This window comes from Triticum aestivum, chromosome 1A (assembly GCF_018294505.1).
Source record: "Triticum aestivum cultivar Chinese Spring chromosome 1A, IWGSC CS RefSeq v2.1, whole genome shotgun sequence".
In the NCBI taxonomy this organism is placed as follows: Eukaryota; Viridiplantae; Streptophyta; class Magnoliopsida; order Poales; family Poaceae; genus Triticum; species Triticum aestivum.
The window spans coordinates 447,332,401-447,347,047 of NC_057794.1; the positions used below are offsets into that span (position 1 = coordinate 447,332,401).

Below are 14,647 nucleotides of genomic sequence, written 5' to 3' on the forward strand. Positions count from 1 at the left end.
GTTAAACCCCGACTTAAGACTACTCGGCCGTTGCAGTCCCCACGCCGCCCCTTTGCCTTCCTTGTCCGAGTGGTGGTGGTTGGGTCGACTGAAGGGAAGACGTCCGAGTGCTGTCGGTGCGTCCGAGTGGACTTCTTGTCATACGCATCCGAATGCGCCTATGGTCTAGGGACCTACCAACGATGGTATGGGGCCCTAGATAAGGCTTAGATGTCAGGTCCTTGACCCTACCTATAATAGGTGACCCTACCATACGGGCCACCGTCGCATGGTGTTTTCAATCGCTCGACGCCCGCGTGTGGTTTGGTGGCCAGGACCGCTTGTCCGCGTTGCTGGCCTGTGTCGGGTTAGTTGGCTCGCGTCGGCCGGTTGTGGGCGAGGGCCCGACTGTTGTGAGGCCAGACGAGTGCTTGTAGAGGGCTCTATGGTTGTGGGCAGAGTGTGAGGCCACCCGACTTTGAGGTCCATCAATGCATGTTTTGCGATGACAAGAGGCCGGGTCGGCAGCACGTCGTTTGATGGACCTGTCATGCGTCGGGGTGGCGCTTGCGTGCAACGTCTGCCCGGACGGTATTGTTCGTTGTCATATGTCGTTGGGTGCGCTCGCCCATTTGTGTTGGTTCACTATTCGTATATAAGGATGTGTTTGGTAGCATTCTCATCCTAACATGGTTTGTTTTTCTCTGATACATATTGAGTACATGCATTTGTTGTTGTTTGGTAACGGTGTATGTGCTGAGAAATGCTAAGCTGAGACTCTGTGTTGGCAGCTTGCATCTGTTTAGACATACCCGTCGGTACCGTTGCAACCAGTATTTTCAGATAAGTGAACAAAAAAAATTCAAAATTGTGAACAATTTTTGGAAACATGAAAAAAAACATTTTTCGAAATTCTGAAGTTTTTTGTAAGCTTGATTTTTTTTAAAAAAATTGAAACAAATTTAGAAAATCACCAAAAAAATAAAAAAAACATCCGATTTTTTTAAAATTTAAACCGGCTTTAAATTTCTGATTTTTTTTGAAAATTTAAACACCAAAATTTGAAAATTTCAACAAAATTTGATAATGGGTACAATTTTTTGAAAATATCAATATTTTTTTTTGAAAAACTGAACAAATTTTAACATTTTTTGGTATTCAAAACATATATTAAAAGTTATTTATTTTAGAAATTCATATTTTTTAAAACATGTTGTCGCTCGCTTCGCTCATGCATGTTGACCAACGAACGGCTGTTGGTGTGTTCTTTCTTCGTGCATGCTAAGAGGGCATTTGGGCTGAACTCGTGTATGCCGAGGAGGCCCCGTGCAGGCTGCCAAACATTCAAAAATAGATCGAGGAGGGGACTTTTGAGCTCATGCAACCTCCATTCATTTTACCAAACACACCCTAAAATGCACCCTGTCTCAAAAAAAAACACATAGCTCCCATTGTGAAGTTCAGTCATATATATGGGCAACGTTTCTCGCGGCCCGCTGTGCGCGCTGCTTCTCGCCACTCTCAACGAGGGTGGAAAACGAGCGGTGCTCCGGCGGCCCCGCAACTGCAGCCTCTTCCTCCGCGCCTTCGTCCGTTAATCCCACTCTCCGACCAGGCAACCGCCACCGCCTCATGCCTTTAAAGCGAGCCAGAGGAGAGAGGGGCAGGAGCAACCCAATAAGCTAGCGGGACGCCGGAGAGAGGGGGTGGAAGCTGCCACGCGCGCTTCGCCCAAGCCCCCCTCCTCCTCGCCCTCCCCTCGCCGCTCACGCCGTTCATAGCGTAGTACGTAGCACTTACGCGCGCGCGCAGCGCGGGCGAGAGAGACAAAGCTCGTCGGCCGGCTGTCTCTCGCCTGCCATGGGAACGGAGGTGCTCCGCCCGCACGACTGCCTGACCCGCGTCCGCCACCACGCCCACGCCCACGCCCACGCCGGCTCCAGGCGGTCGCCGCGCCCGGCCGCGAGGAGGCGCCGCGGCACCGCTCGGCGCGCCCAGGCGGCGTCGCCCCTGCCGCAAGAGGTGCGGGTCAAGGTGTCGCCCGCCACCGCGGACGCCGCGTACGCCGGGCCAGCGTTCGGCGTCATGTCGCCGTCGCCGCGGGCGCTGCCGCTGCCGCGCTTCAGCAACACCAAGACGGCAGCCCCGGCCACCGTGGAGGACTCGGCCACGCGGGAGCTCCGGCGGCTGCTGGGCCTCGAGCGGCCGGCCAACTAACCGCGCGCGAGAAATCTGACGAGCAGGCCATGGACTGTAAGACAATAAATTTTGGGGAATCAGCACAACCCTCTAGGGGTGGCTTATCTCATTATATATAATGGTTGAGTTACAATACGTACATAAGTACAGAAGTTATACATAGTCTAACACCCTCCCTCAATCTTAGCCACTTTCTAAAGAACTGAGAAGGGTAAGATTGCGCCTACAAGCCTCAAACTGTGGTAGCGGTAAAGGCTTAGTGAAGATGTCTGCAAGTTGATCCTTAGATGAGATAAACTTGATCTGGAGTTGCTTCTGCGATACACGTTCCCGTACAAAGTGATAGTCAACTTCAATGTGTTTCGTTCGGGCATGAAATACTGGATTTGCAGAAAGGTATGTAGCACCGATGTTATCACACCAAAGAATAGGAGGCTGTGGTTGAGACAAACCCAACTCCTGAAGCAAAGACTGCACCCAAATAATCTCTGCAGTAGCATTAGCCACAGCCTTGTACTCAGCTTCAGTACTGCTACGTGACACAGTAGCCTGTTTCCGAGCACTCCAGGCGATCAAATTAGAGCCAAAGAATACTGCATAACCCCCCGTGGATCGCCTGTCATCTGGGCTACCAGCCCAATCTGCATCAGAGAAGGCCGAAAGGACCCGAGAGGAAGTCGGCCGAATATGCATACCAAATGTCAGGGTGAACTGAACATAACGAAGAATGCGTTTAACAGCAGCCCAATGAGTATCTCTGGGAGCCTGAAGATACTGACAAACCCTGTTAACAGCATAAGAGATATCTGGTCTCGTGATCGTCAAGTACTGAAGTCCACCAACAATGCTCCTGTACTCTGTGGCATCCGCAGGAGACAAAAGCTCACCATCAACAGCTGTTATCTTGTCGGTAGACGACATGGGTGTGGTGGTCGGTTTGCACTTCAGCATGCCAGCTCTTTGTAACAACTCCAAGGAGTACTTCTTCTGCGTAAGGACAAGACCAGTAGCACGAGAAGTGACCTCAACTCCAAGAAAGTAGTGAAGCTTCCCAAGATCTTTGACCGCAAAATCAGCACCAAGAGAGCAGACAAGAGCATCAGCAGCATACTGAGAAGAGCTGACAAGGATAATATCATCGACATATACCAAAAGATACATAGTGACTTCTGGCTTCTGTAGAAGAAATAATGAAGTGTCAGCAGTGGACGGCACAAACCCATGAGCACGAAGGGCAGAGGCAAGGCGGGCATGCCAGGCACGAGGAGCTTGCTTCAAACCATATAGTGCTTTGGAAAGACGACAGATATAGTCAGGACGATCAGGATCAGAGAAACCAGGCGGCTGTTTCATATAAACCTCTTCCTCCAAAAATCCATGTAGAAAAGCATTCTGCACATCAAGTTGACGAAGTGACCAACCACGAGAAACAGCAATGGAGAGAAGAAGCCGAATAGTGGTAGGCTTGACGACAGGACTGAAGGTGTCCTCATAGTCAAGACCATGACGCTGCCGAAAACCGCGAGCAACAAGTCGCGCTTTGTAACGCTCAATAGATCCATCCGAATGCTTCTTCACTTTGAATACCCATTTTGAGTCAATAACATTTACCCGTGGTGGTGGAGGAACGAGAGTCCATGTCTTGTTACGAAGAAGAGCATGAAACTCCTGCTCCATAGCCTCTCGCCAATGTGGAATGCGCAGGGCAGCCTGATATGAGCGAGGCTCAGAAGATGGATCCGCAACAGCAGCAGCCAAACAAGCAGCCAACCAAGCAACCGTACCATCCTTACGTTCCTTAGGTTTGAAAATGCCACTGCGACTGCGTGTATGTGGTCGGGACACAGGAACCACCGAGGTCGACGGAGCAGCCTGCAACGGGCTGGAGGACGGCGACGTTGACGAGTCAGCCGGTGACGAGGAGCCAGTCACGGTAGCCTCGGACTCGGTCGACGAAGAAGGCCGGCCCACCGGCGAAACCGGCAGAGCAGACGAAGCAGCTGGCGACTCCGGCATCACAGACCGGGCCGTTGGCGAGCTCGGCATAGTGGGCCGTGGCGCGGCCGGTGTCGCGGGCCGATCCGCGGATGAAGGCGACGTGAGGACCCGAGCCGCGGGCGAAGACGGCGTGACGGGCCGAGCCGCAGGCGAAGACGGCGTGACGGGCGAGCCGCGGGCGACTCGGCGGCCGCTGGCGAAAAAGGCCGAGCCGCTGGAAACTCGGCGATCGCTGGCGTAGCGGACCGAGCAGTGGAGATGCTCGGCGCGACGGGCTCGTCGGGTGACCATGCATGGGCACGCGAATCGACGCCATGCAACATAGGGCGATCGACGTGCCCACCAGAAGACGACGATGATGATGGTGAATCCTCCAACAGCTCCAAACGAGCTCCACGTCCGGTTCCTGCACCATGGTTAGGTAACAGCAAAGGAGAGTATGCAACATCATCAAATTGGTCAGAAGCAACAGAGGATGAATGCAGGGATGGTGGTTCGACAGTAGACACAGGAAGGTTGGCAAAGGGAAAAACATGCTCATCAAACACGACGTCCCGAGATATATAGACACGATTAGTGGGAACATGAAGACATTTGTAACCTTTATGAAGAGAGCTATAGCCAAGAAAAACACACTTCTTAGAACGAAACTCAAGCTTGCGCTTGTTATATGGACGAAGATGCGGCCAGCAAGCACACCCAAATACCTTGAGAAAGGTATAATCAGGTTGTTCATTAAGGAGAACCTCAATGGGAGTCTTCATGTTTAAAACACGAGTAGGAGTACGGTTGATGAGAAAGCATGCAGTGGTGAAAGCATCACTCCAAAACCGAAACGGAACAGATGCATGGGCCAAAAGAGTAAGACCAGCTTCAACAATATGACGATGCTTACGTTCGACTGAACCATTCTGCTGATGTGTATGTGGACATGCTAAACGATGAGCTATCCCAAGCGACTGAAAGAAAGAGTTGAGGTTGCGATACTCGCCCCCCCCAATCCGACTGGACATGAACAATTTTGTGCTTGAGAAGACGTTCAACATGTTTTTGAAACTGAACAAAAATATCAAACACATCAGATTTGCGTTTAATAAGGTAAAGCCAGGTAAAGCGACTATAAGCATCAACGAAACTGATATAGTAATTATGACCACTGACAGAAGTCTGAGCAGGACCCCATACATCTGAAAACACAAGTTCTAAAGGATGTTTCACCTCACGACTGGACTCCGAAAAAGGAAGTTGATGACTCTTCCCCTGCTGACAAGCATCACACACTGCTACATCTTTATTACTAGACAAACTAGGAAGCTCATGACGACGCAAAATATGACGGACAATAGGTGTGGCCGGGTGACCAAGACGAGCATGCCACTGTGACGGAGAGACCCGAACTCCACTGAAAACGCGAGCGACGCCAGGATGCTCCAGACGGTAGAGGCCCTGGCACAACCGCCCACTAAGAAGAATGTCCCTCGTGCCCCGATCCTTAATAAAAAGATCAAAAGGGTGAAATTCACAAAGCACATTATTATCACGTGTGAGTTTAGGAACTGAAAGAAGATTACGGGTCACAGATGGAACTCGAAGAACATTGCGAAGCTGAAGATTCCTATTGGCATGTCTAGTGAGAAGAGATGCTTGACCAATATGAGAGATGTGCATACCTGCTCCATTGGCGGTGTGGATCTTGTCGGAGCCATGATAGGGTTCACGAGTGTGAAGCTTCCCCATCTCGCTGGTCAGATGCTCTGTCGCCCCAGAGTCCATGTACCAGTGTGGATCGATGGAGTAGGACTGAGTGTGTCCCTGTTGCTTCTGCGGCGCGGGACGATCAGCCATGGCGACCTGACGGGCATTGTTGCGTGTATCTTTGCCGTCATTGCCAAGACCAAGGAAGCTTCGCTGGAAGCGCTTATGACACTTGGAGGCCCAGTGCCCATCGCGGCCACAAAGCTGACACACACGTGGACCGCCAGCCCCCGGTAAGGTCGCAGTAGGTGGGGGGGCCGAGGCGGGCGACGGTGGCAGCCCCAAGGGAGACCGGGGTGATGAAGAAGAGCGGCCACCCTTGGTGGCGGCGTTGGCCGAGAGGGAGCCAGTGCCCCTGGTGCGGCGAGTCTCGACCCGTTGCTCAGTGAGAAGGAGCCGAGAGAAAACCTCGTGTGCCAGCATGGGTGTCGAGTTGCCCCGCTCGTTGATGATCTCGACTAAGGCATCATACTCCTCATCAAGACCATTGACAATAAACGAGTTGAACTCGGAGTCGGTGAGGGGCTGTCCAATGGAGGCCAATGTGTCGGCGAGGCCCTTGACCTTGTTGTAGAACTCAGTGGCAGTGGAGTCAAGCTTCTGACACTCTCCAAGCTGACGACGGAGTGCAGAGACACGAGCCTGGGACTGCGCTGCAAAGGTGCGCTCAAGGATGGTCCAGGCCTCATGAGACGTCTTCGCGAAGACAACAAGGCCGGCAACTGCCGGCGAGAGCGACCCCTGGATGGAGGAGAGGTTCGCCTGGTCCTGCCCCGTCCAGACGCGATGGGCCGGATTGTAGACCGGACCGTGCACGCTGTCTACCAGCGCGGGTGGGCAGGGAAGCGATCCGTCGACGTAGCCTAGCAGGTAGTGACTCCCCAAGAGCGGGAGAACCTGCGCACGCCAGAAGATGTAGTTGTCGGCGGAGAGCTTGATGGTGATGAGATGACCGAAGTGAAACGGCGGCGGCGAAGACGATCCCATCGAGGAGGCTGCCTGGGGTGCAAACACCATGGAGGCAGCCAGAGGCACCGAAGCCGATGCGGGAGGAGGCGGGACCGCAGCCAGGGCGGGCGCCGCAAAGCTCGCGGCCGGTTCGGACGCCGCAAGGCCGCGGCCGGGGCGGACGCCGCCAACCCCGCCAGCGGGGCGGTGTGATCCGCTTGCGGCAGGAGCGGCGGGACGACGCCTGCGGAGTCCGCAGCGGACGGCGGCGCCGCGGTGTGGACTACGAGGTCACGCCCAAGCGAGGGCGCCGGCGGCGTGGAGAAGACGGAGCCGATGCTCCTTGTCCCGATCGGAGCCGGAACGGAGACGGCATCGAGCGGGAGGTTGAGCAGAGCCGCAAGAGAGGCCGGGAGGAAGCCCGCAGCAGTGGAACCGGTGGTGGCGGCGCTCGACATGGCGGCGGCGCGATCGGTGGCGCGGCGGCTGCGGTGAAGGCGGCGGCGGCTGCGGCGGCGGTCGGGTATTAGGGTTTAGAAGCGGAAGCGATCGTAACCTAGCGTGATACCATGTAAGACAATAAATTTTGGGGAATCAGCACAACCCTCTAGGGGTGGCTTATCTCATTATATATAATGGTTGTGTTACAATACGTACATAAGTACAGAAGCTATACATAGTCTAACATGGACTCAGCGAACCAAGAAAAGGGTGTGTCAAGATGTACGTGTGGGTCTCTTCCATTGATTCTTTCCGGTCAATCTCCGCCCCTGCCTCTCCGACGGCGCGCGTTCCCGGGGCCTCCCCCGTCCGGTGTTTTTGTCAAGGACCGAGGGTTTGTGCGGGACCCGTCGTAGGAGAGGGGGCTAAACTTGAGGAAGAAGAAATGATGAAATGGCGGGAAGATTTGATGTGGTTGAGATGTGGCTAACTGAATCTGATCATCTTCAGATTTGCTCTTGTGATGCTCAAAAATTGGGATAGCTCAAACTTCTTGTCGACAACTGGACCAGTTGATTAGGTGTAACAACTTGTACATAAACTTTCAATCGGAGAACAACACGAACTTATTTCGGTGGGTAATTACATGATACAACAATGCAGAGGAATATGAAACACACGCTTTCAAGGCGAAATTCAGACAAGTTAAGCGCCCCCCTCTTCCAAGTTGCTCGCAATCCACACGAATACAGGAGATACAGGATAGAACATATATATACTTAGCATGTTGTCCATATACAGAGCCATGGAAGGCTCAGATCTTGCGGACAAGAACTTGAGCACCGTACTGGGGTTGGAGGGTCATCACCATCATCGGCGCATGAACATAGGATGGCGAGACATCAATCACAAACCGCTGGAGGACCATTGCAATCACCAGCTTTGCCTCAACCATCGCAATATTCTGGCCAACACAGATGGCAGGGCCAATCCCAAAGGGGAAGTACGCGCCGAGGTGATAGCTCTTGTCATCTGCAAACCTCGACGGATCGAATTCCTCCGCATCAGCACCCCATATGTCGACATCATGGTGAATGTCAACAAGGGGCAGGTTGAGCTGCATGCCCGCAGGGATGTCAGGTTTGCCCAGCTTGACATCCTTAGTGGCTGTCCTGCTGAGAGACAAAGCTGGAGGGTAGAGCCTGAGGGTCTCCTTCAGCACCATATTTACCTGATATCATGTCAGCATTGCTAGTGTTATTCACAATGTTCCAATGAGATATCATTCAGAATTAAAAAAAGGCTGTAGCATTCAGGTTTTCCGCGTTTGGGTGCTTGTTCTTGCCACATACTTGATGGACTTCATCGCGTGCTTTATCTTGCCACTCTTTATGCAATGCCGATAGAAGTGTTGCCCATGTTAACAAATTTGCAGTTGTTTCTTTACCGGCAAAGTAAAATGTCTTGCACTCATCAATGATCTCTTCAATTCCCATTTTAAACCCATTGTCTGTTTTGCTGGCTGATAGCATCAATCCAAGCAAATTTTTGGAGTCCTCACACTTCCTTCCATTGGTCTCAATCAATTTGCGCAGAGAACTTCGGATTTCCTGGTTTAGGCTATGCCTTCTTCGGTTCTTCTTTGTCGGTACGAACCTAAGAAATAAATAGGTCATATTATTTTTCCCTCAACTGTAAAGTTTGATTGAATAGCATGAATGGCTGAAGCAAACTTTTTTTATAATTGTAAAGTGAATGAACAAGTAGGGGAAACTAATTGTTTATTGATAGAGAAAATCGTGACCCAACTCGAGTCCATGAGTTAATCACACCTGAAGCCAGGAAAGTAGAAGGTTCTCATTGCAAGGAGGGCAAGTTTTATCTGTTCTTCTTGCAATTGAAAAACTCGCTTTCCTTCCTCATAGCTACTTCCAAATGCCACACAGGAAATGACATCAGAACTCAAAGTTTGGAATTTTTTACTTGCATCAATCTCAAACTCAGTGTGGGTTCCTCCTTGGACTGCCCATTTGTCCAGCATGGATGAGGCGATTGCTGACATTTCTGGTATCCAGACCTACAAAGAATCCAAAATGAGTTTGGTGGTAAACAATATTTTACTAACAATGTTACTTAGAACACAACTGTTGATCACATCAACAACATGTCATTAGAAACAACAAACATAGATTATCTAGAAATGAATAAAGGACCACAGACACCATAGACCATGAACTACTCCAGTAGCTTCTGCCAGCAACAATTTGTGCATGAAATAACTACTAATGCAAATGGTTTCATTTAAGTTACAAATGTTATCAATCAATATACAACGGTTGCGTATATGTTAAGCAATTCAGATAAATACCATTCCAAATATTAATTGACACATTGATGGAATTCAAATCAAAGTTAGCTGAAATAATGTCACTTTCAGGAAAGAATTGCTTGAAATAAGTGTGCATGCGGCCTCTTCACTAATAACATCAAATTCAAACCAGTGAAAAGAGCAATAGTTCTATAAAGGGTTTAATGATACCCTGATTTCACTGAAAATGGATTTGGAAAATAATTGCAGAATGCTAAAGGGCTCTGGGCAAAGATTTGGATATTTTCATTGGCCCTATGAGAAGAGTTCCCAATTATAGGATAGCATTCAGTATAATAGTCCACAGCAACCAAGATTTTAGCAAGACCCCCGATATTTGGGCCGAACACCAGCGCATCATGGTGGCCGAGAACGCGGCCCTCACGGCCTTGTTCTCGGAAGAGGAAGTCTGGATGGCCATCAAGGGCATGAATCCGACTTCCGCCCCAGGCCCGGACAGCCTCCCGGTGAAGTTCTTCCAGACGTTCTGGAGTGTCATCAAACCTGAAGTGATGGCTCTCTTCGACGAGTTCTACGTAGGCTCCATTGACTTGACCCGGCTTAACTACGGGATCATCACCCTCAACCCCAAGGTTCCTGGGGCCTCGGACATCCGCCAGTTTCGCCCGATCACCGTGATCAATGTGATCTTCCGCATCCTGGCAAAGGGGTACGCCAATAGGGTGACCTCGCTTGCCGATCGGGTCACCCATCCCAATTAGTCGGCCTTCATCCAAGGCTGGTATATTCTTGATGGGGTTTTGGTTTTCCATGAAGTCCTTCACGAGGTCCGCGCCAAAAATCAGAAGGCGGTCTTCCTGAAAATTGACTTTCATAAAGCCTACGACACGGTTCACTGGCCCTTCCTCCGGGAGGTTCTGCTTCGCAAGGGTTTGATGACCAGTGGGTCACGCGGGTCATGTAGATGGTTTCATCCGGCCATACTGCAGTAAACATCAATGGGGAGATTGGCCCCTTCTTCCCCACCCAATGTGGGGTTAGGCAAAGGCGATCCTTTCTCCCCCTTTATATTTAATATGGTGGTCAACGCTCTCGCCACCATCCTTGACAAGGCCAAGGCCGCGGGACATATCCACGGCATCGTCCCTCACCTTGTAGGAGGTGGTGGGGTCTCCCTCGTACAATATGTCGATGACACCATTCTCATGGTGGAAGGTTCCGCGACCGACATTGCAAATCTGAAATTTCTCCTCCTCTGCTTCCAACAAATGTCAGGTCTCAAGATCAACTTCGACAAGAGCGCGGCCATGGTCCTCGGCTACGGCCCGGACGAGTGCCAGAGTATTGTGGATCGCCTCAATTGCCCGCTGGGTTCCTTCTCCACATCCTACCTGGGGATACCACTCGGTTGACTTTGGCGGAGCTGTGCCCGACGATGACTAAGCTCCAACACCGAGTAGAACCCTGGCGGGGTAGATGGTTGTCCAAGGCGGCACGGACAATGCTCATTAACTCCTGTCTATCTAGCATGTTGTTGTTCATCATGAGCTTCTACAGCCTTCCTGAGATCCTTCACCATGAGATAGCCACACTCCAGGCACGTTTCTTCTGGGCGGGTGAGGGCGATAAACAGAAATACCACATGGTCCGATGGGCCGAGATCTGTAAGCCACACGACCAGGGTGGGCTTGGGATCATGTCCTCTGAACATATGAACATTGCCCTGCTCACATGTTGGTTGTGGCGCATAGCGAACGGGGATGGAGGCCTATGGCTCGACATTATTCAGAACAAATATCTCCGTGGACAGCCCGTCGCCTTCTGCCAGCGTTCTGGAGGCTCCCAGTTCTGGCAATCCATCATCCAGCTGCTCCCATTCCTTCGGATCGGGTCCTCCATTTCGGTGGGATCCGGCGCGTCGACCCTATTCTGGTTTGACAGATGGGCTGGTGATCTCGCCTTCGCGGCCTGCTTTCCGGTCTTGTTCTCCATCGCGGTGGAGCCTAGGATATCCATCGAGAGGGCCCTTATTGACTTAGGGCACCTTGCTTTCTGTCGGCCGTTTGGTCCTCTCGAGCTTGTTGCCTGGAACGAGCTTCTTGACTGTATTGTGCTACAGCAGCCGAATGACCGCATTTCCTAGCGCCTGGAGCCTTCGGGTCGCTTTTCCACAAAATCGCTCTACCAGGCCATCGCGGCGGTCCCATGCCCTGAACCCCTTGCGGCAATCTGGACGATACAACTGCTGCTGAAGATCAGGATCTTCCTTTGGTAGTGGATCCGCGGCCGGGTACCTTCAAGGGTGGAGGTACTTAAGAGGAATGGCCCGAGCGATGGGATGTGCCCATTGTGTGCGACGGCCGAGGACTCCAATCACATATTATTCAACTGCATCTCCGCGCGTTTCCTTTGGAGCTGCTTCCGTGAGGCGGCCGGTGGGAGGTGGTGCAACACTAATTTCCCCGACCTATTCGCGGAGCTCTCCGCCTCCCCGTTGCGGATGCGCCACATTAGGTGGCTGGCCATTGGCGTGCTGGTCTGGATGCTTTGGATGATTCGTAATAAGCTTGTGATTCAGCGTGTGCCTCTCCGACGTGCTACTGACGCGATCTTCAATTTGTGTGGCTATATGCAGCTTTGGCGGCCGATTAGCCATCCACAGGACCGAGATGCCATCGACACCTTCATCCCGGCCTTCGTGCCATGGCTCTCTGCTTGGCCCCGCCGCTCCCTCCACCACCTCCAAAGCCGGATTAGCCACTTCATGGCTGTTGGTCTCCTTTTATTTTATTTAGGGCTTGTTGAGCTGCGCTCTCAACAGAACCCCCTCATTTTGAACCCGTGTGTTTGTGCTACTTTGTGTGTGTCTGTGGTGTGAACTCTTGATGTTGTGGCTCGATGGTTTGCCTTATATATAAAGCGAGGCGAAAACCTTTTTTTGTAAGATTTTAGCAAGACATAGGAGTACATCTGAGTATCTTGTTTCTAGTTTACTCTTTACAGTTCTCTGTTAGGTAGGTCGCTAGTACCATTTAGTGTGATTTACAAGCAAAACCGCCAATTTAATGTTTCAATTCGAATTCAGAAACACCTCTCACCTTGACCCTTTCCATGTTGAAGGCGGGCGAGATCACGCGGCGGTGGTGCGCCCACTTCTCCCCGGTGAGCCCCACCAGGCCCTCGCCGAACGCCGATGAGCTGCCGAGCGAGCGGGTTGCTTCTGCCGCCATTACCGGCCTTATCGAAGGTCCCCGTGGAGTCGTTCAGCGCGCCCTTGGCGACTTCCGGGCTGGAGAACACCAGCCGCGGCCGGGGCTCTGACCAGAACACGAACGGCCGGCCGTACCGCGTCGCCCACTCGCGGTAGTGCAGCGTGGCGCGGCCGACGATGGCGTGGTGGAAGGAGGCGAGCGGCGAGGAGGGCGCCGTAGTCGGCCCCGTTTCCGGTGATGAGGCTGCGCGGAGGCCCCCGGATGCCCTGCCGGCGCAGGCGGCGCTCCAGGCGGCGCGGGACCCACACGAGGGCGCGGAGCACGCCGAGCACGTAGGCGAGCGCGGCGTGTAGCACGGCTAGGAGGAGGGCTGCTTCGGCGCCCATTGTTTACTTCTTGGCGATTCCTGGAAATTTGGAATGGGTAGAAAGGGGTTTGGCTCCGAGCCCCTGATGGAGAAGTAGAACCAATGTTTTTTTTTTAGCTGGAAGTAAACCAATGTTGACTCCGTCGGAGCCATCGCCGGCCATTGTTCCGGCTCGTTTTATTCGCGGAGCTCTCTTCAGAATATTTCTTTAGGAGGTAATATAACCTGAAGTCGTAGAACTTGCACTTGATGTTCAGTTTGGTGTTAGAACTTTAAAAATACGAATTTTTTGTCACCTAACTTGACAACGTGTGCAAATATGGTCATAAAATACGCATGCAGACGTATCAGGGTGTATGACCCCACCTGTCAATGAGTGAAGTTGCTCGGCTGACTAACTTTTGCACAAAACACCCTCACATTTTTTATTGTGCTGCATATAGGTATAAAAATTAACACAAAAAATGGGTGAGCAGAGACTTAACCCATTGCCAATGTTTACGACACAAGCCACTCCAGCCAACTCACCCTTCCCGTTCGTATCTCATGTATGGATAGCAAACTTAGATTTATTGAACGTGGAACTCAAATGCCATTTTTTTCTGCATCTATGAGGAATTAGTGTACATCTGCAACCTATTTAAGCTATTTACCGGTCTTTTTTTACCTGAAATATGTAGAGGCATGTACTGCTACAGTTGATTCCGTTAAGCAGGACCAGAAGTCATATTAGGTAGGTTGACACATTAAGATAAAATATAATGCCATCAACATAGTACTTACAAGTGGAGCAGTAAAACAATGGGAGTGATATTAATTGGCTAATTGCACATCAAGACGGTTTGACTGAGCTGTAAAACAGAGTGACATTTCAAAAATCAAGCTGTGTTTTTGCTCCCTCTGTCACTCTGGCTTGCTGTCTGACAGTACATGCGTGTCTTTCAGAAGGGGATTGCCATTGCCGGCTTATTTTTGCGGATACTGCGGCCCATTTTGCACTTGCTATTTTTTAAAGCTATTTGTAAATGCCATTAACACATTTATGTTCCAAGAATATTAGACATACAAGTGATCATTATTAGTAAATAAAAACATTTAAATATACACATGCGTATTTATATAAAAAAAATATTTAGTTAAACCGACATTGAAAATGTTTATTAAATAAATATGTTTAATGAATCCAAGAAAAATAACACACTCGAGGCTTATATTTAAATTATGCAAAAAAATGGGTTCAAACATTTACTAAATATTCAAAATTATTCACTTGTGTATAATTTTTACTCATGATTTATATTCGAAAAATTATATAATTCAAATATTAGACACGATTGAATATTCATATCAATGTTTACATTTTGAATTATACAAAAATTGAACTCTATAAATGCGAGAACAGTTATTGAAATGTTTGTA

The 14,647-nt window shown here is 50.6% G+C and overlaps 1 protein-coding gene and 1 pseudogene across 1 annotated transcript; one reads left to right on the forward strand and one right to left on the reverse strand.

The window, feature by feature from the left end:
* Positions 1 to 1,510: 1,510 nt before the first annotated feature.
* LOC123145397 (uncharacterized) lies at positions 1,511 to 2,330 on the forward strand. The gene has a single exon (XM_044564831.1). It carries the CDS (start codon positions 1,840 to 1,842, stop codon positions 2,194 to 2,196), a length of 357 nt encoding a protein of 118 aa, XP_044420766.1. The 5' UTR covers positions 1,511 to 1,839; the 3' UTR covers positions 2,197 to 2,330.
* Positions 2,331 to 7,641: 5,311 nt separating this feature from the next.
* Positions 7,642 to 13,304, reverse strand: LOC123145475 (cytochrome P450 734A1-like; annotated as a pseudogene).
* Positions 13,305 to 14,647: the final 1,343 nt, after the last annotated feature.

Excerpts from the sequence above, each read along its gene's own strand:
- LOC123145397 (XM_044564831.1), top strand. The coding sequence starts at position 1,840 with ATGGGAACGGAGGTGCTCCGCCCGCACGACTGCCTGACCCGCGTCCGC.